The sequence below is a fragment of the Emys orbicularis genome, chromosome 7 (genome assembly GCF_028017835.1).
Source record: "Emys orbicularis isolate rEmyOrb1 chromosome 7, rEmyOrb1.hap1, whole genome shotgun sequence".
NCBI lineage: Eukaryota > Metazoa > Chordata > Testudines > Emydidae > Emys > Emys orbicularis.
Window position 1 is genome coordinate 97,711,444 of NC_088689.1, and position 21,226 is coordinate 97,732,669.

General features: G+C 64.3%; 1 protein-coding gene across 1 annotated transcript; it reads left to right on the forward strand.

Annotated features, from left to right (window-relative positions):
- Positions 1 to 414: 414 nt before the first annotated feature.
- EML3 (EMAP like 3) lies at positions 415 to 19,849 on the forward strand. The gene is made up of 24 exons (XM_065407302.1): positions 415 to 460; positions 4,124 to 4,291; positions 4,525 to 4,612; positions 4,994 to 5,452; positions 5,961 to 6,074; positions 6,767 to 6,795; positions 6,978 to 7,013; positions 7,382 to 7,505; positions 8,288 to 8,437; positions 8,819 to 8,888; positions 9,167 to 9,277; positions 9,678 to 9,773; positions 10,312 to 10,446; positions 10,608 to 10,746; positions 10,994 to 11,145; positions 16,565 to 16,690; positions 16,952 to 17,083; positions 17,316 to 17,383; positions 17,699 to 17,787; positions 18,064 to 18,161; positions 18,424 to 18,511; positions 18,751 to 18,849; positions 19,019 to 19,149; positions 19,652 to 19,849. Exons 1-24 carry the CDS (start codon positions 415 to 417, stop codon positions 19,847 to 19,849), a joined length of 2,946 nt encoding a protein of 981 aa, XP_065263374.1.
- The last annotated feature ends 1,377 nt before the right edge of the window (positions 19,850 to 21,226 follow it).

Sequence of the window (21,226 nt, forward strand, 5' to 3'; positions counted from 1 at the left end):
ATGGGGGTTGTGAGCTAGGACTACTGGGTTCTAGCCTCTGCTCCGGGAAAGGAGTGGCTGTAGGGTCTAGTGGTTGAGGGTGCAGGAAGCCAGGACTCCTGGGTCCCCTTCCGTTCCCCACCATGCCTTGTCTCTCTGGGTGCCCTTCGCCTCTGGGGGCTCTCGGTTCCTGGGCCCTTCGTCCCACAACTCGCGCCTCCGGATTTATCGCTGAAGTGGCTCCCGGCTCCGGGCAGCGAAGCGTTAACCCCCCTGCCTGCCCCGAGCCGAGCGAATCCGGAGTCACACCGGGATCGGGCCCGGGCTGCGGAGGGGAAATGACACGGCGCGCCGCTTCCTGGGGTGGGGGAGCCGCGGCCCCAGCGCTCGCTGCCTCCCTGGCGCTCACACGGCGAGTCGGGGCGCCAGGGGCGCATGGCCCGCGGCGCGATGGACCGGTGCTCGAACCACAGTCCCGCGGGTGAGTGCGGGGGGCCCGGCCAAGCTGCCAGCTCCGAGGCGCGGCTCCCCCGCGCTCCGGACCGCCAGGGGCCCGTGTTCCGCCCGGGGCCCGCTAGCGGATCGGGGGCTGGAGAAGGCGCTGTGCGGGTGGGAGCCGGGGGCCTGGCGGGGCGGGTTGGGGTGCATGGGGAGGGTGTGTGGCGTGCGTTATGTGGGGGTGCAAGGTGTGCAAGGGGTCGGGGTGGGGATGCAGGTGTTTGGGGGTCCATGGGGTGTATTGTGGGGATGCAGGTGTTATGGGTCAGCCGGAGGGTGCTCTGTGTTTGCAGATGGGTGGGGGTGTTGGCTGCATGCAGGGCACTCGGGGGTATGGTGACCAGATGTCCCGATTTTATAGGGACAGTCCCGATTTTTGGGTCTTTTTCTTATACAGTCTCCTATTACCCCCCACCCCCTGTCCCGATTTTTCACACTTGCTGTCTGGTCACCCTACTCGGGTGTGTGTGGAAAGGGGGTGTACTTTGTGGGGGGGTCTGTGTGGAGGAGAATGCACTGCCTGGGAAGGGGCTGGGGGCTCAGTTATTGGGGGGCACTGCGTGTGGAGGGGAGTGGTCTGGGTGGGTGTGTATAAGGAGGGTGCTGGGGTGTGCATAAGAAGGCAGGGGTTGTGTGTGTGGGGGGGTGCATGTTGTGCTGGGGGGGAGTGGGAGGCTCTTCCTCCTAGGACAGAGTTTTAAATTCCTCTTTGGGGTCCCCATCTCTCTGATACTCCCCAATACCCCCAACCTGCCAACCCCCCCTGCCCTATTGCACCTTTCTCTCCACAGTGACTCAGCCTCACTACCTGCCATGGCTTTATCCATTTCACAGATGGGGGAACTGAGGCCCAGAAAGATCCCTAGGGACACACACAGAGCTGGGAATAAACCCAAGAGTTTTGGTTCCTAGCGCCCCTCCAAGCCACAATACCCCACGTCCTGAAGCTGGGGATAGAACCTAGGCATCCTGGCTCCCAGTCCAGTCCCTTAACTGCAAAGTTGGCCTCCTTCCATCTCTGGACAGGCTGACATAGCATCTGCAGTGGGGCTGTGTGCCCCCTCTCTGCAGGGTAGTTGGCTCCCCATAGCACCCCTGGTACCTACCCCCCCCCCATGGAAGTATCAGTGCTTCCTAACCAGGAGGAAGCCCAGCCAGCGCCAAGGCAACCCAGCCCAGAGACATGTGGGATGGGGGAAGAATGGAGAGGGGGATGTCAGGTCAATGGTCAGAACTAGGGGGTGCAGAGGAGGGAGTTCAGGTGGTGTCTGTCTGGTCCCCTACTCCAACTCTGCTGCTTTACAGGGCTCTCCTGCCATTGGACCACCGGGCTGGTGGGGCTCCTGGCCTGGGGCTGGCCTCGCCCCTCACTCTGAGTCCAAAGGTCCCTGCAGTGCTGGGTAGCATCCTGCACTGGGTCCAAAGGTCCCATCAGTCCTGGCGTCCTGCCCCACCTCCCACTGGCAGCTGCTCCCTCAACCCCACCCCGCTGCCCCTCCTTGTGTACAGAGGGCCAGGGAGTTGGGTCCTGACCGGGAGCTCTGTCTAGCCTGGGTCTGCCCATCAGGGGCACAGAAACTAACAGGCCCCTTTGTCGTTCCCCCCTCCAGCTCTAGCCAGTCCCTGCTGGGATTCATGTTGTAGTACAGATCCCATACCCACATGTGGGGGGGACGACTTACCCCCCCCCCCAGCCCAGCCGGGAGTCCCAGTGGTGGTAGAAATAGGTGTGTTGGGGGTGCTAGAAGTAGTAATAACAAACACCAAATACCAGGTTTCCATTGTCAGCACCCCCACTATGAAAATTGTTCCAGCACCCTTGGGCAGTCCCCATGTCCAGGGAACAGAACCCCTAGGGGGCACGTCCCCAGTGGGGCAGGACCAGGGCTGAGGGCTGGGTTCAGGGGCTTTGTTGGCTGGGGTGGGGGATGTTGGATTCATAAACTCAGCCCCCCCCCCCCAATCCCATCTCCCCAGACCCAGCTTGTCCTACTGATGGCACCAAACCCAAGCTGGGCCCAGCCTAGGGGCCCACGTAGACAAATGTGCTGCTGGTGGAGGGAAGCCAGGAGATGGGAAAGCACCCAGCTCAGCCCCACACTCCTCCAGGCCTGCCCCCCACCAGCTCCAGGCCTATTCCCCAGGCCTGCCCCTGGACCCATCCCCCAAGCTGACCCCTTCTTCCCCCTCTCCCCACAAGTTTTGGGTCTATCCCCCAGGCCTGGCCCCTGCTCCCCATGGGCCTCTCTCCAGCCAGGTGGCAGCCGGAAGAGGTGGGGGTTTGGGTGGTTGAGCCCATCTGCCCCATGTCCCCAGCCAGAAGACTTCCACCGCAGCCGTGCTCAGTGCCCAGCCACAGCCCCCTGGCACTGCCCTCTTCTTCCCCCTCCCCCCACCCAGAGCAGGGAGGAAGCTGCCATGGGCCCAGAGATTGCAGAACTGAGCGGGATCAGAGTGCTGGGAGACCCCCAGGGCAGCAACCCCATTCCCCAGCACCCAGTCCTACATCTCCCCCTGCAGCTGGCAAGGGAGCACCAGGCCCCGAAGGGTTAATGCCAAGCTGAGCACCTCACCCAAAAATGTCACCCAACGTGTTTCCCTGGGGGTGGGTGGGGGGTGCGGCTTCCTGCGAGGAACTGCTAGAAAAAGCAGCTCTGTGGTTTAAGGCGCAGGATAGGCCAAGGATGCCTGGGTTCTAGCCTCAGCTCTGAGGGGGCTGGAGACTAGTGGTTAGAGCAAGGGAGGCTGGGAGCCAGAGCTCTTGGGTTCTAGCCCAGCTCTGGAAGGGAAATGGTGGGGTCCCATGGTGCCCAGCCCAGCCCCTCCTGCTCTGGTGCTTGGCCAGTTGGCCTGCCCAACTCCTGGCTTTCCTGACCAGCATCTTGCCAGGCTGCTCCCTCCCACCGTGCCCTCCCCTCTCTGGCTGGGACTGGGCTGTCAGGCTGGTGCCTGGGGGAGTTGTAAATGCCATTGAGAAAGCAGCTTTGTGTTTGGCTGGGGCTGCAGCTCCCTGGGGACAAAGCAGGGCCTGTCCAGGGCTGGGGGCGTGGGGCAGTGGGGGTGGATGTCATCAGCGCATCGTGCTGGAGTCTGCTCAGAGAGCTGCCCCAAGTGTGTGTATGTGGGGGGTACCCTCGGGGGCAGGATCCCATTCCCTCTGGCCCTGCACAGAGCCCCCAGCCCTTTTCAGCCTGGGCTTCCTGCTCCTCCTCAATCCTCCCTGTGGGGGCTCATCCACTGGGGCTGGCCTGGGTAGAAGTAGTGCTTTGGTCCTTGCCCCATCATGCAGCAGGGGGTGTCGGGGTGGGGAGCGGCCCCAGTGAACAGGCACTGTCCAGCCCCTTCTCCCTGGCATCAGCTTCCCTGTCTCTTGGGATTGGGTGTTAGGGGTCTTCGGGGCTCCATTTCATGTGAGGAGGTTAGAGGAGGGAGGTTGGGAGCCAGGACTCCTGGGTTCTGTCCCCGCTCTGGGAGGGGCGTGGGTCTAGCAAGTTAGAGCAGCAGGGGGCTGTGGGTCAGGACTCCTGGGTTCTGTCCCTGCTTTGGGAGGGGCGTGAGGTCTAGTGGTTAGAGCGGGGGATCTGGTTTGGGGGCAGGAACCTGCCCAAGTGGCTGGAGCTAACGATTCTGATGCTGCCCCTGCTAGATGAGACCATCTCAGCCCTGCGCCCTGACCGGTTGGCCAGCCTGGAACTCCGGTTGCAGAGCCAGGAGGAGGAGCTGACGCTGGTGAAATCAGCACTGGCTGACGCGCTGCGGAGACTCAGCCTCTACGACCAGCAGATCCCACTCCTCACGCAGCAGCTACTGGCAGGTGGGATACAAAGGAACTGGGATAGGAGTCTAGCAGCGGGCGCTGCATGGAGCAGGGCAGGAGCGCTGGCTGTGGGCGGAGCTCCGGGTTACTCCAGCCCCAGGCTCTCCCAGAAGAGGGCGCTGTAGGGCACGGGGCAGGAGCAGTCGGGGCACTGTGGAGGGCAGCGTTAGAGTGATCTGGGGAGTTGGGGTTTCCCATGGGGCTGATATTTCTCTGTCATTTCCCTGCAGTGAATGATGCCGTCCCAGACACCCGGCTGTTCTTGGATCCTTCGCTGGGCCATGGGGCATCCTGGATCCCACTGACTGCCAGCTGCAGGTATCACCCAGGTTGTGCCCCCACCCTGGTGCAGGGACCCCAGGGACTTCTGGCTCAGGGACAGGGAGGGGGCCAGAGCCATGAGGCAGGCACGGCCCTGAGGTTCAGGATCAATACTGAGGGGGGAGGGAGTGCCAGGTTCTGGGGAGGGGACCCCAGGGCAAGCCCCCCAGATGGGAGTGAAGAGGGGATGGGGGGCAGTGGGGGTATTTTGGGGAGACAGTAGGCAGAGGCCATGGGGTCAAGTCTGGGGGATTGGAGGGGTAAGAGGTTTTGGGGCGGGCAGTGTGGGCAGGTTGAGGGGGGTGAGGTGGGCACTTGAGGGGCCTCCCACCCCACGGGGCGTTCTCTCTGCCCATGCTGTGGTGCTTTGGTTCACAGCCCAGTGCCCGCATCGGGAGTTGTGTGCCATGAGGAGTTGGGTGCAGGGAGCCCGCTGGGCACCCCCATCAGCACCGGGACCCAGACTGACGAGTCGGCCCTGCTGGACGTGAAGTGGGGCTGGAGCCCCAGCCACAGGACCCCGCCAGGGATCGGGGTCGAGGCAGAAGAGCCAAACGCCCTGGGGATGCCTCACAGTCCACTAGGCCTGGCCCAGCCAGCCTCAGCCCCCGACATACTGGGAGCAGGGCCTTCCCAGGACTCCTCCGAGCCTCCCCACAACTGTGAAGCAGCCGCCCCACTCCAGGGCAGTGCAAATGGCAGCCAGCCCCCTGAGAGTCAGCTCCATAGGGAGGAGATGCTATCCCCGGAGCCCCCATCTGAGGGGAGCAGCAGCAACAGTGCCACGGCCTCCCCGGTGCCAGCGGTCCATGCCTTGAAAGGCACCAGGAAAGAGCTGTGAGTGGGGGACGGAGGGGGCACCAGGATACCTGGGCTCTATTGTCAGCTCTGGGAGGGGAGTGGTGTCTAATGGTTAGAGCAGAGGTGTGGCAGCCAGGGCTCTGGGTGGGGATTGGGGTCTAGTGGGTGAGTGTGTGTTTACGGGGGCCAGAAGGTGGAGGGTGAAGGAAGCTGTCTGGGAACCAGGATTCCTGGGCTCTGTTTCCAGTTGATGTGCCCAGCCGCATCCCCCAGTGCAGCCTGAACTGTGGGGCTGGTAAAATCAGACTCTGTCTGTGTCTTAGGCCCCCCACACAGGGGAGCCAGGGTGGGGAGATCCCCAGGGGGAATCGCTGAACAAAGGGCCCCATTCTCCCCTTTGCCTGAGATGGGGTGTGAGTGGATTGATGTGGAAAAAGGGAGTTCATGTGGGGGTGCCCCTGCCTTGGGGAGCTGGGGGGTGGCTCATGCTGACCCCCCCGGTGCATGTAGTTAACCCTTTGCTGACCACTCCCTCTTCCCCCAGCCTGCGCAGGAACAGCTCCTCCGACAAGCCTGACAAGGCCAAGGCCCGGCAGCGCCTTAGCAAGAAGGCAGCATCCTCCGCCAACCTGCTCACGCGCTCCAGCAGCCTGGAGAAGTAGGGACACTCCAACCCCCCCACCCCACCCCGAACCAGTGCCCCCTGCTGGGAACAGCCCCCCACTCCCTGCCGTGATCCCAGCTGGGAACAGCCCTCCCCATGCACACCCTGCCCCCCACGGTGATCCCTCTGGGAACAGCCCCCTCTATGCACACCCTGCCCCCACAGCGATCCCTGCTGGGAACAGCCCCCCCCCCTGCACACCCTGCCCCCACAGCGATCCCTGCTGGGAACAGCCCCCCCCCCCCCCTGCACACCCTGTCCCCCACAACGATCCCTGCTGGGAACAGCCCCCCCCCCGCACACCCTGTCCCCCACAGCGATCCCTGCTGGGAACAGCCCCCCCTCCGCACACCCTGTCCCCCACAGCGATCCCTGCTGGGAACAGCCCCCCCTCCGCACACCCTGTCCCCCACAGCGATCCCTGCTGGGTACAGCCCCCCCCCCCCCCCGCACACCCTGTCCCCCACAGCGATCCCTGCTGGGAACAGCCCCCCACTCCCTGTGGTGACCCCTGCTGGGAACAGCCCTCCCCCCACATCCCCTGCCCTCCGCCGCGATCCCTGCTGGAACACCCCCCCACACATGCACCCTGCTGCACAGAGCTCCCCCTGCTCCATTCCCCACAGTTAGAGCCAGAGCCCACTCCCTACAGCCCGCCCTGCTGATGCTCTGCTTTTCCCTTCCAGCCGGATGAAGGACCCTAACCTGAGCCCAGGTGAGCCGCGGGGAAGCTGAGTTGTGGTTAGTGCCCGGGGGGTGTCATTTCACTGGTGCCAGGGCCCTGGGCAGTGTGGGGAGGGCATGTGGTGGTGGTGGGGGGAATTCAGCCCCTTGCCCTGGTCCTTGGTGCCGCCACACATGGTCCAAAATCTCCTGATGCTCCCTGTTTCCTTGCAGGGCCCTTGGGGTCTCGGCGTGGGACCTACAACCTTGGTGAGGCTACTGGGGCAGGCATTGGAGGCTGCCCTGGGTGGCTGGAGCCATGGGGGGATGGGACCCAGTGCATGTTTCTGATGGGGCTTGTGAGATGAGGTGCCTGCGGGGGGGCAAGCCCAGGGGATGGTGGTGTGGGAGGTCAGGTGTGTGTGGGACTGGTGAATGGGATGGAGTGGGGAGGGATTGGGTGGAGCCGGGGGGGGGGGGATGGCCTGGGAGTGTGGTGCTCTGGGGGATGCAGTGGGTGGGGTGTGTGGAGGTGGCAGGGGGTTGGATGGGGTGGGTGTTGGCAGGCTGCATGGGATGGGGCTGGGGGGGTGGCGCTGGCTGTGACCTGTCTCCCTCCCACCCCCGCTAACCCCCAGAGGGCCTCTCGATCAAGATGTTCCTGCGGGGCCGGCCCATCACCATGTACATTCCATCGGGCATCTCCCACTACGAGGAGCTGCGTGCGGAGCTGCCTGCTGAGCACCTGCAGCTCGACTGGGTGTATCCTTCAGCAGGGCAATACCCCCTCCCACAGCCCGCACCTGCCCTGCCCCAGGCAGCACTATGCCCCTTGCTCCCTCCAGAGGGCGCTGTGCTCCCGCCCCCCACCAGGTGCGCTGTGCCCCCCCTCCAGAGGGCGCTGTGCTCCCGCCCCCCCCCCCAGGGTGCGCTGTGCCCCCCCTCCAGAGGGCGCTGTGCTCCCGCCCCCCCCCCCAGGGTGCACTGTGCCCCCCCTCCAGAGGGCGCTGTGCTCCCGCCCCCCCCACCCAGGGTGCGCTGTGCCCCCCCTCCAGAGGGCGCTGTGCTCCCGCCCCCCCCACCCAGGGTGCGCTGTGCCCCCCCTCCAGAGGGCGCTGTGCTCCCGCCCCCCCCACCCAGGGTGCGCTGTGCCCCCCCTCCAGAGGGCGCTGTGCTCCCGCCCCCCCCCCCCAGGGTGCGCTGTGCCCCCCCTCCAGAGGGCGCTGTGCTCCCGCCCCCCCCCAGGGTGCACTGTGCCCCCCTTCCAGAGGGCGCTGTGCTCCCGGCCCCCGCCCCCTCCCACAGGGTGCACTGTGCCCCCCTCCAGAGAGTGCGGCACTCCCGCCCCCTCCCCCAGGGTGCACTGTGCTCCCAGCCCCCCCTGCAGTCCCACAGGGTGCACTGTGACCCCCCCAGAGGGTGCTGCGCTCCCACCCAACCCTCACATCCCCTGAGGTGCGCTGTCCCCCTCTGTCTCCCCAGCCCTGGGGCTGGCTGGCTTGGCCCCCTTGCTCCTCTCTGTGCTCCTTGACGGGCCTGCCCAGCTATGGGTACCGCGGCCGGGACAGCCGCTCCAATCTTTACGTGCTGGCCTCAGGGGAGCTGGTTTACTTCATCGCCTGTGTGGTGGTGCTGTACCACATCCAGCACCGCAGCCAGCGCCACTACCTGCGCCACACCGACTGTGTGCGATGGTGAGTGTACGGGGCAGCACCAACGGCGTGCGAGGGGGCAGCACCAACGGCGTGCGAGGGGGCAGCACTGACGGCGTGCGAGGGGGGAGTGCACGGGGCAGCACTGACGGTGTGCGAGGGGGCGTGTGGACTGATGGCCAGGGCCTGGGGGGCACTGACTGAAGGAGATGGGGAGTACATTGAGACACAGAGCAGCTGGGAAGCACCAACTACGACAGAGGGAGAGTACACGGTGGCATGGACTGAAGTGGAGGGCAAGGGCACAGGGGGCACTGACTGCGGCAAGGGCACGTAGGGGGGTCCCAGGCTAGTCTCCACCCTGGCTGTGGCCCCTGAGTTTTTGAGCCAATAACCCCCCTCCCCCCCGTCTCTCCCCTGCAGCCTGGCTGTGCATCCCGACAGAGTGCGCGTGGCCACAGGGCAGACTGCTGGAGTGGACAAGGATGGCAAGGTACCCACCGAGGGGGGACAGATCCTGCAGGGCTGTCCCAGAGCGGGATTTAGGGAAGTCCCACTGAGCCAGCTTCCTGGAAAGCCGGGTGAGAAACCCTGCCATGCCCTGGGCTCTGGCCCCACAGGGTGGGGAGAGTAGGGGTTCCAGTGCAGGAGGCCAGACCTAGCGCAGGGTCCCTGTCCAGGAGGCCCTGTCTCCTGGACCTGCCCCCCCGGTCCCTGACACCCCTCAGCTCCTGTGTCTGTCCCTGTCCTGACCCATCTCCTCTCTTGCAGCCCCTGCAGCCCTTCGTGCACATCTGGGACTCCTCCACGCTGCTCACCCTGCAGCAGATTGGCCTGGGGAGCTTCGAGCGGGGCGTTGGCTCCCTTGCCTTCTCCACTGCTGTGAGTCCAAGCGCTAGCTCTGCCCCCCCCTTGGCCTCACATCTCTCTGCCCTCCCTTTCTCCACCCCCAACTCAAATCCCTGCCCCACGCTGTCCCATTGCCCCACCCCAGCTTGGATCCTTCCTTGCCCCCTTGGGCTCTGGGGGCAAGATTCCCTCAGGACAGCCTGACAGGAGGTGAACCTGGCTGGAGTACCCCCAATTCCCCTCCCCTCCCAGTCCTTGTCAGCCCTGGCTGTGCTGGGGGCCTGGGCTGTGCAATTGGGGGGGGAGGAGATGAATTTGTGTCCCGTATCCAGCCCCCCCACATCCCCTGCATGTTCCCCATTCCCCCGTGTCCCCATATTCCTTCCTTGAGGAGCCCCCGTTGGCAACTGTCCTTCCCGGCTGCCATCTGCAGGACCAGGGGGCCTATCTGTGCGTGGTGGATGACTCCAATGAGCACATGCTGTCGGTGTGGGACTGTGCCCGCGGCACCAAGCAGGCTGAGATCAAGGTGAGTCAGGAGGCAGACCCCAGGGCTGCATAGCATTGCAGGAAACAGAACCCAGGAGTCCTGACTCCCAGCCCCCAGCCCTGCTCCCACCCACTAGCTCCCTTCCCAGAGTTGGGAAGAGAACCCAGGCGTCCGGGCTGCAGCCCCCATTCTCCTTCACTGGGTGACGCTGCGGTGTTGCTCCTGCTTTCTGGGTGCCGTCTCCATGGCACCTTGTACATATTTGGGAGCTGAGGTCATTGCGTTGCCCCCACCACCACGCAGGGACCCTAGGCCGGGCCAAGGGTCTGAGGCTGGGCTGTGCATCGATCCCGCTCTCCTGGGGATGGAGCTAGCTGCAGGAGGAGGACTCCCCTGGGGTAGAGGTGCCCCCCAAAACTCAGCAAGAGACCCCCCCCCAGCCCCTGGGCATCCCCCTGCCCCTGGTGTCATCCACTGGTGGGAAAGGAGCAATGAGGGGTCTCCCCATCCCCACCCTTTGGGGGCCCCACACAGAATCCTGCTTGGCACCCACAATCCCTCCATGCCCCCTCTCCAGAGCACCAACGAGTCCGTGTTCACAGTGGAGTTCAACCCCCAGGACAGCAGCAACTTCATCACCAGCGGGAAATCCCACGTCTACTTCTGGACCTGGAGCGGCAGCACCCTGAGCAAGAAGCAGGGCATCTTCGGGGTGAGGGGCTGGGGGCTGGCTGGAGGGGGCAGTTCTCAGCCTGGCCGGGGGCCTGTGCTGAGCCTGGCTGGGGAAGGGCTCTGGGCTCAGCCTGTGAGGGGCTGGACCTGGCTGCCCCGTGAGCCCCCCCTCGATTCACTTCTCTCCCCCCCCATTTCCAGAAGTACAAGAAGCCCAAATTCATCCAGTGCTTCCTGTTCGATGCCAATGGGGACGTGCTGACCGGGGACTCAGAGGGGAACATCCTGACCTGGGCGCGCACGGCCGCTGACATCCGCACGCTGGGCAAGGGCGCCAAAGGTATCAGGGGTGGGAGGCCTGCACAGACCCCTGGGCTGGGGGGCAGGGACCCCTAGGCTGGGGGAGGCCTGCACAGACCCCTGGGCTGGGGGGCAGGGACCCCTAGGCTGGGGGAGGCCTGCACAGACCCCTGGGCTGGGGGGGGTGAGGATGGGGGGGAACCCTGGAGTGGAGGGAATGCAGGACTCCCCTGGGCTGGGAGGAGTGGGGGGAGAGGGCCCAGCAATGACCCCACCCCACATTGCAGAGACCTACCAGATCGGGCGTCAGACCCGGGCACACGAAGGCAGCATCTTCTCGCTCTGCCTGCGGCGCGACGGCTCGGTGCTGAGTGGGGGGGGGAAGGACCGGCGCCTCGTGCACTGGAGCCCCAGCCTTGCCCTGCTTCAGGAGGTGGAGGTGAGGGGGACCCTGAACCTGCGTGGGGTAGGGAGTCCAATGGGCTCAGATCCCAAGCGGGGGCAGGGCAGTGGTTCTTGGGGTGGCATCTGCATGGGATTGGGGTGAGGTTGAGTATGGGGGATCCACAGGGGATTGTAGGCGGCAGGAGTGGGGTCAGAATCTGCCAGTGTTGGAAGGGAGGATGGGCAGGGGGATCTGTGGGGAGGGTTGGGGTGTATGCAGGGGTTGGGCAAGGGGATCTGGGGTTGGACACAGAGATGGATAGGGATTTGCTTGCAGGATCTGTTGGCGGGGAGGTGTTTGGGGGATCTGTGGGGGTGGTCAGAGGGTGTTTGGGGGTTGATGAGGGGGCTGTAGTGGGTGGGGGTGGAGGATCTGCGGGGGTGGGTGTCACGGAGTCACCAGGCGATGCTCTGGAACTATTTCATATGAAGCCAGCCAGGACTCTGGGGAGTCTCCTCTCTCTGAACATACTGTCGCCAGGGCAAGAAGCTTAGACAGCTTTGACCTTCCTGGATCTGACCTCGGAGCATTCAGCATCCCCTTCCACACTGTGCGCTTCCCGCAGCGAGTCCACCTGGGTGGGGCTCCTGGAGAAGCCAGAGGGCCCTGTACCCCAACTCCGCAGTCAGACGTGACTCTCAGCCAGCCAGCAAAACAGAAGGTTTATTTGTCAACAGGAACACAGAACTTGTTAGCAGAGAAATCAGTGACTTTCAGCCAAGGGAGTCTTGGGGAGTCTTGGGCCAGAAGCCCTAGACTCCCTCTCTTCCAGGCCCCCCAAGCAGACTACCAGCTTCCAGAGACCTGACCTCAGAGACCCCAGTTGCTCCTCCTCCTTCTCTTTGTCTCACTTCCTGGCAAAGAGTCACCTGGTTGCATCCCCGTCCTGGTCTCAGGTTATGAAGGGCAGGGGTCACATGTGCAGGCAGCTGGAGCAGCCTCACCTGCCCCAGAGGATCTCAGCCAAAGTCACACACCCCTATTCCCACCACCGAGGTATTGGTGCAGCACACAGGGAAACTGAGGCACACACAGTATTCATGCAAAACAGTAAAACTCACATACAACATAACAAGGGAAAATCTCCACTTCATCACAGTGGGCAGGGGGTGTTTGCGGGGGCTGTAGTGGGTGGGGCTGGGGGATCTGCAGGGGCGGGCAGCGGGTGTTTGGGGGGGGCTGTAGTGGGGGGATCTGCAGGGCCAGGCAGAGGGTGTTTGGGGGGTCAGTGACGGGGCTGTAGTGGGTGGGGGATCTGCAGGGGTGGGCAGGGGGTGTTTGGGGGGTCAGTGAGGGGGCTGTAGTGGGTTTGGGATCTGCAGGGTGGGCAGGGGGTATTTGCGGGGTTGGTGTGGGGGCTGTAGTGGGGGGATCTGCAGGGGCAGGCAGAGGGTGTTTGGGGGGGTCAGTGAGGGGGCTGTAGTGGGTGGGGGATCTGCAGGGGTGGACGGGGGCATTTGGGGGTCAGTGAGGGGGCTGTAGTGGGTGCGGGATCTGCAGGGCAGGCAGAGGGTGTTTGGGGGGTCGGTGAGGGGGCTGTAGTGGGTGGGGGATCTGCAGGGTGGGCAGGGATATTTGGGGGGTCAGTGAGGGGGCTGTAGTGGGTGCGGGATCTGCAGGGCAGGCAGAGGGTGTTTGGGGGTCAGTGAGGGGGCTGTAGTGGGTTTGGGGATCTGTAGGGGGCATTAGGGGGGTCAGTGAGGGGGCTGTAGTGGGTTTGGGGATCTGCAGGGGTGGGCAGGGGGTGTTTGGGGGGTCAGTGAGGGGGCTGTAGTGGGTTTAGGATCTGCAGGGGTGGGCAGAGGGTGTTTGGGGGGTCGGTGAGGGGGCTGTAGTGGGTTTGGGGATCTGCAGGAGGCATTTGGGGGGTCAGTGAGGGGGCTGTAGTGGGTGGGGGATCTGCAGGGGAGGCAGAGGGTGTTTGGGGGGTCAGTGAGTGGGCTGTAGTGGTTTTGGGGATCTGTAGGGGTGGGCAGGGGGCATTTGGGGGGGTCAGGTGAGGGGGCTGTAGTGGGTGGGGGATCAGTGAGGGGGCTGTAGTGGGTGGGGGATCTGCAGGGTGGGCTGGGGGTATTTGGGGGGTCGGTGAGGGGGCTGTAGTGGGTGGGGGATCTGCAGGGTGGGCAGGGCGTATTTGGGAGTCGGTGCAGGGGCTGTAGTGGGGAGATCTGCAGGGGCAGGCAGAGGGTGTTTGGGGGATCAGTGAGGCAGCTATAGTGGGTTTGGGGATCTGCAGGGGTGGGCTGGGGGCATTTGGGGGGTCAGTGAGGGGGCTGTAGTGGGTGGGGGATCTGCAGGGCAGGCAGAGGGTGTTTGGGGGTCAGTGAGGGGGCTGTAGTGGGTTTGGGGATCTGTAGGGGGCATTTGGGGGGTCAGTGAGGGGGCTGTAGTGGGTTTGGGGATCTGCAGGGGTGGGCAGGGGGTGTTTGGGGGGTCAGTGAGGGGGCTGTAGTGGGTTTGGGGATCTGCAGGGGTGGGCAGGGGGTGTTTGGGGGGTCAGTGAGGGGGCTGTAGTGGGTTTGGGGATCTGTAGGGGGCATTTGGGGGGTCAGTGAGGGGGCTGTAGTGGGTGGGGGATCTGCAGGGGGCAGGCAGAGGGTGTTTGGGGGGTCAGTGAGTGGGCTGTAGTGGTTTTGGGGATCTGTAGGGGTGGGCAGGGGGCGTTTGGGGGGTCAGGTGAGGGGGCTGTAGTGGGTGGGGGATCTGCAGGGTGGGCTGGGGGTATTTGGGAGTCGGTGTCGGGGCTGTAGTGGGGGGATCTGCAGGGGCAGGCAGAGGGTATTTGGGGGGTCAGTGAGGGGGCTGTAGTGGGTGGGGGATCTGCAGGGGTGGAAGGGGGGTATTTGGGAGTCGGTGCGGGGGCTGTAGTGGGGGGATCTTCAGGGGCAGGCAGAAGGTGTTTGGGGGGTCGGTGAGGGGGCTGTAGTGGGTGGGGGATCTGCAGGGTGGACGGGGGTGTTTGGGGGTCAGTGAGGGGGCTGTAGTGGGTGGGGGATCTGCAGGGGCAGGCAGAGGGTGTTTGGGGGGTCGGTGAGGGGGCTGTAGTGGGTGTGGGATCTGCAGGGTGGACGGGGGTGTTTGGGGGTCAGTGAGGGGGCTGTAGTGGGTGGGGGATCTGCAGTGCAGGCAGAGGGTGTTTGGGGGGTCGGTGAGGGGGCTGTAGTGGGTGGGGGATCTGCAGGGTGGGCAGGGCGTATTTGGGAGTCGGTGCGGGGGCTGTAGTGAGGAGATCTGCAGGGGCAGGCAGAGGGTGTTTAGGGGGTCAGTGAGGCAGCTATAGTGGGTTTGGGGGTCTGCAGGGGTGGGCAGGGGGCGTTTGGGGGGTCTGTGAGGGGGCTGTAGTGGGTGGGGGATCTGCAGGGCAGGCAGAGGGTGTTTTGGGGTCAGTGAGGGGTCTGTAGTGGGTTTGGGGATCTGTAGGGGGCATTTGGGGGGTCAGTGAGAGGGCTGTAGTGGGTTTGGGGATCTGCAGGGGTGGGCAGGGGGCGTTTGGGGGGTCAGGTGAGGGGGCTGTAGTGGGTGGGGGATCTGCAGGGTGTAATTGGGGGGTCAGTAAGGGGGCTGTAGTGGGTGGGGGATCTGCAGGGTGGGCTGGGGGTATTTGGGAGTCGGTGTCGGGGCTGTAGTGGGGAGATCTGCAGGGGTAGGCAGAGGGTGTTTGGGGGGTCAGTGAGGGGGCTGTAGTGGGTTTGGGGATCTGCAGGGGCAGGCAGAGGGTGTTTGGGGGGTCGGTGAGGGGGCTGTAGTGGGTTTGGGGATCTGCTGGGGCAGGCAGAGGGTGTTTGGATGCCAGTAAGTGGGTTGTAGTGGGTGGGGGATCTGCAGGGATGGGCAGAGGGCGTTTGGGGGGTCAGTGAGTGGGCTGTAGTGAGTTTGGGGATCTGTAGGGGTGGGCAGGGGGCGTTTGTGGGGTCAGGTGAGGGGGCTGTAGTGGGTGGGGGATCTGCAGGGTGGGCAGGGGGCATTTGGGGGGTCGGTGAGGGGGCTGTAGTGGGTGGGGGATCTGCAGGGTGGACGGGGGTGTTTGGGGGTCAGTGAGGGGGCTGTAGTGGGTGGGGGATCTGCAGGGCAGGCAGAGGGTGTTTGGGGGGTCGGTGAGGGGGCTGTAGTGGGTGGGGGATCTGCAGGGTGGGCAGGGGGTATTTGGGAGTCGGTGCGGGGGCTGTAGTGGGGAGATCTGCAGGGGCAGGCAGAGGGTGTTTGGGGGGTCAGTGAGGCGGCTATAGTGGGTTTGGGGATCTGCAGGGGTGGGCAGGGGGCATTTGGGGGGTCAGTGAGGGGGCTGTAGTGGGTGGGGGATTTGCAGGGCAGGCAGAGGGTGTTTTGGGGTCAGTGAGGGGGCTGTAGTGGGTTTGGGGATCTGCAGGGGTGGGCGGGGGCGTTTGGGGGGTCAGTGAGGGGGCTGTAGTGGGTGGGGGATCTGCAGGGGGCAGGCAGAGGGTGTTTGGGGGGTCGGTGAGGGGGCTGTAGTGGGTTTGGGGATCTGCAGGGGCAGGCAGAGGGTGTTTGGGGGTCAGTAAGGGGGTTGTAGTGGGTGGGGGATCTGCAGGGATGGGCAGAGGGTGTTTGGGGGGTCAGTGAGGGGGCTGTAGTTGGTGGGGGATCTGCAGGGTGGGCAGGGGGTATTTGGGAGTCGGTGCGGGGGCTGTAGTGGGGGGATCTGCAGGGGCAGGCAGAGGGTGTTTGGGGGGGTCAGTGAGGGGGCTGTAGTGGGTTTGGGGATCTGTAGGGGGTATTTGGGGGGTCAGTGAGGGGGCTGTAGTGGGTTTGGGGATCTGCAGGGGTGGGCAGGGGGTGTTTGGGGGGTCAGTGAGGGGGCTGTAGTGGGTTTAGGATCTGCAGCGGTGGGCAGAGGGTGTTTGGGGGGTCGGTGAGAGGGCTGTAGTGGGTTTGGGGATCTGCAGGGGTCGGCAGGGGGCGTTTGGGGGGTCAGTGAGTGGGCTGTAGTGGGTTTGGGGATCTGCAGGAGGCATTTGGGGGGTCAGTGAGGGGGCTATAGTGGGTGGGGGATCTGCAGGGATGGGCAGGGGGCTTTTGGGGGGTCAGGTGAGGAGGCTGTAGTGGGTGGGGGATCTGCAGGGTGTGTTTGGGGGGTCAGTGAGGGGGCTGTAGTGGGTTTGGGGATCTGCAGGGGTGGACGGGGGTGTTTGGCGGTGAGGGGGCTGCAGGAGCTGGGGATCTGTGGGGGGGCATGGTTGGGGAAACTACAGAAGTCATGGGTGGGAGCTCAGGATCTGCAGGGTGCATGTGTGGGGTGCAGCAGGAGGCTGTGGGTGGGAGGAGGCATAGGGGAATCTGCCGGAGGGGTCTGTAGGAGTCGTGGGTGGGGATAAGGATCTGCAGTGAGCATGTGGGGGGATCTGTGGCTCCTGCTGTCTCCACCCCTGCTCAGTCAGCCCCTTTTGCCCCCCAGATCCCGGAGCAGTTTGGGGCTGTGCGCACCATCGTTGAGGGCCCCGGGGCCGAGCTGCTGGTTGGGACTACGCGCAATGCGCTGCTCAGGGGCAGCCTTGACGCTGGCTTCACCCCCATCATCCAGGTGAGCGGGGAGCTGGAGGGGCTGGGGGATACAGAGACTGAGGGGCTGTGGGAGGGCTTGGGAAAGAGAGGGGTTTGGGGTGGGCTTTGGGGGTACAGCAGGGTGGGGGCTGCTTGGGAAAGCAGAGGGCCCTGTGGAATGGCAAGGGGGACAAATGGGGTTGGGGGCTGGGGGGCAGATGGGATCGAGGTCATAGGGAGCAGCATACAAAGGGGTGAGCTAGGCCCCTGCCTGTCCCCCTCAGGCTCTCCTTGGTTGCAGGGTCACACGGACGAGCTGTGGGGCTTGGCCACCCACCCCTCGCGGAGCCTCTTCCTCACCTGTGGGCACGACAGGCAGGTCTGCATGTGGGACAGCGGGGAGCACACGGCGGCCTGGAGCCTCACCCTGGAGGTACCACCCCGGGGGGATGGGGGACGCAATGGGCTGGAGCCTCACCGTGGAGGTACCACCCCTGGGGTATGGGGGGATGCAGTGGGATGGAGCCTCCCCCTGGAGGTACCGCCCCAGGAGGCATGTGGGGGACGCAGTGGGCTGGAGCCTCCCCTGGAGGTACTGCTTGAGGAGGTGGGGTGGGGTGGGTGGGAGGAGGGTCAAGGTCCTTAAAGGGTGTCTCTCCCCGCAGGAGACTGGGCTCTGCGCTGATTTCCACCCCAGTGGCCGGGTGGTGGCTGTAGGACTCAACACTGGACGGTAACTCTCTCCCCACCCACACATTGCCCCATTCTGGCCTCTCAGGGGGTGCTGGGAAAGCCCTTTCCGCCCCACCAGAGTCGCACCCAAAGGGGTTGAGGAGCTACTGGTGGCCCTGCAAGCAGCACCCTGAGATTTGGGGCTCTGCCCCCTGCTCCCTGAGTCTGGCCCCCTGGAGTTAAGGGGTCACTGAGTTTGCCCCCAGGGTCGGAAACCCCCCCCCTCTGTTGCCCCTGCTCCCTGGGGTGGGGTCCTCTATCTGTCTCTGCATGTCCGTCGCTGCGGGAGCTCTGACCCCCTCCTGTGCCCCCCCAGGTGGCTGGTGCTGGACACAGAGACACGGCAGGTGCTGTCGGGGGGCTCGGACGGGAACGAGCAGCTCTCGGTGGTGCGCTATTCACCAGGTCAGACCCCCACACCCCCCGCCCCATGCCTCTCCCCCGCCTCGCTCCCCCCCCCCCCACAGGCCCCATTCCCACCAGGTTCCTCCCCCACTGCAGCTCTGGCCCCCAGCACTCCATGGTCCCATTCCCATCCCATCTTCCCCACATTGCAGAGACAGCAAGTTCCTCCCATTCTCCCCCCTCCCCCATGGCTCTGTTTCCACCCCCTCCTCCGCCCCCCTTTTGCAGCTGCCCCCCACGTGGCCCCTTCCCACCCCTCTTTTCTCCCCCTTGCAGACGGTGAGTTCCTAGCCATCGGCTCCCACGACAACTTCATCTACATCTACAGCGTGGGGGAGGGGGAGCGCAAGTACAGCCGCTTCGGCCGCTGCACGGTGAGGGGGGGGCAAGGAGAGAGGGCTGCCAGGAGGAGGCTGGCGGGGATGGGACTACTGGGATGGTGGAGGGGGTCACTGAACCAAAGGTGGAGGAGGGAAGGGGAGAGGGTCTCTGGGAGATGCGGGGCAGGTCCTGGGAGCCAGGGGGGTGTATGATTCCAGGCCCCTGGATTGTACCCCCTCGGGAGGTGCCTGAGGCTGGGCTGGGGGGTCCTTGAGTAACTGGCTTTGATGCCCCTGTTCCTCCCCTTCCCCCCAGGGACACTCCAGCTTCATCACCCACCTGGACTGGTCCAAGGACAGCAAGTTCATCATGTCCAACTCCGGAGACTACGAGATCCTCTACTGTGAGTGCCGGGAAGGGGGCTGCTCAGAAGCCCGTCACCCTGGGGCCTGGGTGTGAGTTGCCCTCGTTCTGCGTGGGCCCGTCCATAAACCTCCGTCATGGGTGGAGGTGGCTCTGGTGCCCTGGGACAAGTGTGTGTGTCGTCCCCTGGGTACCTGTAGCTGGGAGCTGTGCCCTCATGTGGCAGTGCCTGTCGCTGCAGCGGGACCCTAACCCCGTGTATCTCTCCCCCGTTTGCAGGGGATGTGGCTGGCGGCTGCAAGCTGTTGAGGAATCGCTTTGAGAGCCGCGACCGGGAGTGGGCATCGTACACCTGCGTGCTGGGCTTCCACGTTTTTGGTGAGGGTTGGGCCCCATGGGGTGTGGGGGGAGAGGGCGAGTGTTGGGATACAAGGGGTCCCTGGGAGTGTAGCTGGGGAGGGGAGCAGGAAGGAATCCCAGGGGCTCTGAGAGCCATGGTCAGGAAGGAGCACTAACAGCTTGTGCATGTCGTGTGTCTCCCCCGCAGGCGTGTGGCCAGACGGCTCGGATGGCACAGACATCAACTCCCTGTGCCGCTCCCACAACGAGCGTGTAGTCGCTGTGGCAGACGACTTCTGCAAGGTGCATCTGTTCCAGTACCCTTGTGCCAGGGCCAAGGTGAGACTGGCGGGGGAGGGGTTAACCCCTGTGCCAGGGCCAAGCTGAGACTGGGGGGGGGGGATTAACCCTGTGCCAGGGCCAAAGTGAGACTGGTGGGGTGGGATTAACCCCTGACCCCAGGGCCGAGGTGAGAGGAGGCATGTGGGGGGGAAGATTAACTAGGGTTTTGTCTGCCCCTCTGCCCATTGGCTGGGGACTGCCCTGAGGGTTTGGGGCACAGGGATGCCCAGGGGGTCTTGGGCAGGGAACTGGGGACTCTATGGGGGGACATCCCAGGGGATCAGGGAGTCTCTGTAGGATCTTGGGCAGGGGAATGGGGTATCTCTGGGGGTTCTGAGTGGGGTGGGGGGTCTCAACTGGGGTATCAGGGTGGTTCTGGGAGGTCCTGGGGGTAGTGGCAGAGTCCAGGGGGTTGGGGAACACTCTGGAGGTTCTGGGTGGGGTGGTATTCCAGTGGCAGTCCCCACCCCTGACCCCACTCCCTTGTTCTCTCTTGCAGGCACCCAGCCACGTGTATGGGGGCCACGGGAGCCATGTGACTAATGTGCGCTTCACGAATGATGACAGCCACCTGGTCTCACTGGGGGGCAAGGACACCAGCATCTTCCAGTGGCGGGTGCTGGGGGGCAGCCTCCCACAGAGCTGCTCGCTCTCCTCTGCCTCCCTCTCTTCCCAGGAGGCTGGGGGCTGCGCCTGAGCTGGAGACACTGCAGGGACCAAGCCTCATTGCCTGTGGGCCTGGACAGCTGTGGCACATGGACCCCAGCAAGCCAGGCCCAGCCAGAGGGTTCCCTCACCTCCTGGCACTAACGCGTGCTAATAATGCGACCTGCTTCATTAACACTGGGGGGCAGGCCTGGATTCTGCTCAGGGCCCAGCACAGGTTAGAGTGGTGGGGCAGGGCCGAGGGCCTGTTGGCAGCTCCCACCACCAGGGCCCAGGGGCTCAGCTGGGAGGGTGCTGGGATTGGGGCTCTTGCCTTGAAGTCCTCATTGCATGAGGGCCGGGGGGAGGGGGGATGTCTGGCAGGGGAACTCATGGGTTAGGGGGACCATGTGGGTGTTAATGGAGGCAGCCCGTCTTTAGGGCTGGGGCTGTCCTGTGTCCACCCTCACTAGGTTCCCCATTCCCAGAACGTGTGTACAATGGGGCCTGTCCACCTGGGGGCATTCTCTCCCCCCAGGAGTCTGAGGGCTGCCCCCAACGCTGGGACCAAGCCTGGAGAAGCAGGACACTGCTCTCCCCGCTTCGTTTACATTCCTGGCTGCGCCAGAGCAGCAAGACGCTGAACACTGTGAGAGGCAGCAATAAAGCCTTGGCATCAGGGGCTGGGCTCCTGTCTCCTTCCTGTCAGGGCTGGGGAGCAGGCACACAGCAGCGGTAGGGGGTGGGGGGCAGAAGGCTGTGGGCAGGGGCCACAGCACTGGGGTGGGGGAGAGGAAGGCATGCTAGGGGCAGCAGGGGGTGGGGTTAGCCTGCGTTAGGATGGGGCAGTGCAGGGATCACTGTTAACACGGCCGGGAGGGGGCAGCGTGCCGAGGCTTTGGTTCCAGAGTGTGGGGAGAGAGAAATGAGGGATTTAGCTCCCCAAGTCTAGTGGGATACAGAGAGAACATCTCTGCCTCTCTGCTGGGGCGCTGTCATTCCTACATGGCAGGACACTGGAATTAGTACAATGGTGCCCCACTCCAGAGGTGGCTGCATCTCACCTTTGGATGCAGGATCCCCTTGCAATCAGTGAATTCCTGGGCATGAGGAGTAAATTAGTGGGTATTTTGGGTTGCACAGCTGTAAATTTGCATATGTACCTGTATGCAAATAACCCAGGTGCAGTTGAGGCTGCTGGGAATTGCCCCTGTTTCCAGGGGCAGCCTCGCTGCAGAGCCCCTCGGAGAGGAATGGGTTAAAAACCCAGAGCTGCGGTCTCCCTCCGGAAAGGCCCGAGCGGGACAGTCTCTGTCCGGAAATAGCCGAATGCTGCAGTCTCCGTATTTACCCGAAGATCGCCGGCAAGGCCCGAAGTTCTGCCCGGCGCCGGCCATCTGGACTGGAGTCACTGGCCGGAAGGACCCGA

Bases quoted from the DNA above. Each gene is read 5' to 3' on its own strand.
- EML3 (XM_065407302.1), top strand. From the start codon at position 415: ATGGCCCGCGGCGCGATGGACCGGTGCTCGAACCACAGTCCCGCGG. The intron at 18,162-18,423 runs GTGAGGGGGGGG...CCTTCCCCCCAG, and splicing joins GCCGCTTCGGCCGCTGCACG to GGACACTCCAGCTTCATCAC. The intron at 19,150-19,651 runs GTGAGACTGGCG...TCTCTCTTGCAG, and splicing joins ACCCTTGTGCCAGGGCCAAG to GCACCCAGCCACGTGTATGG.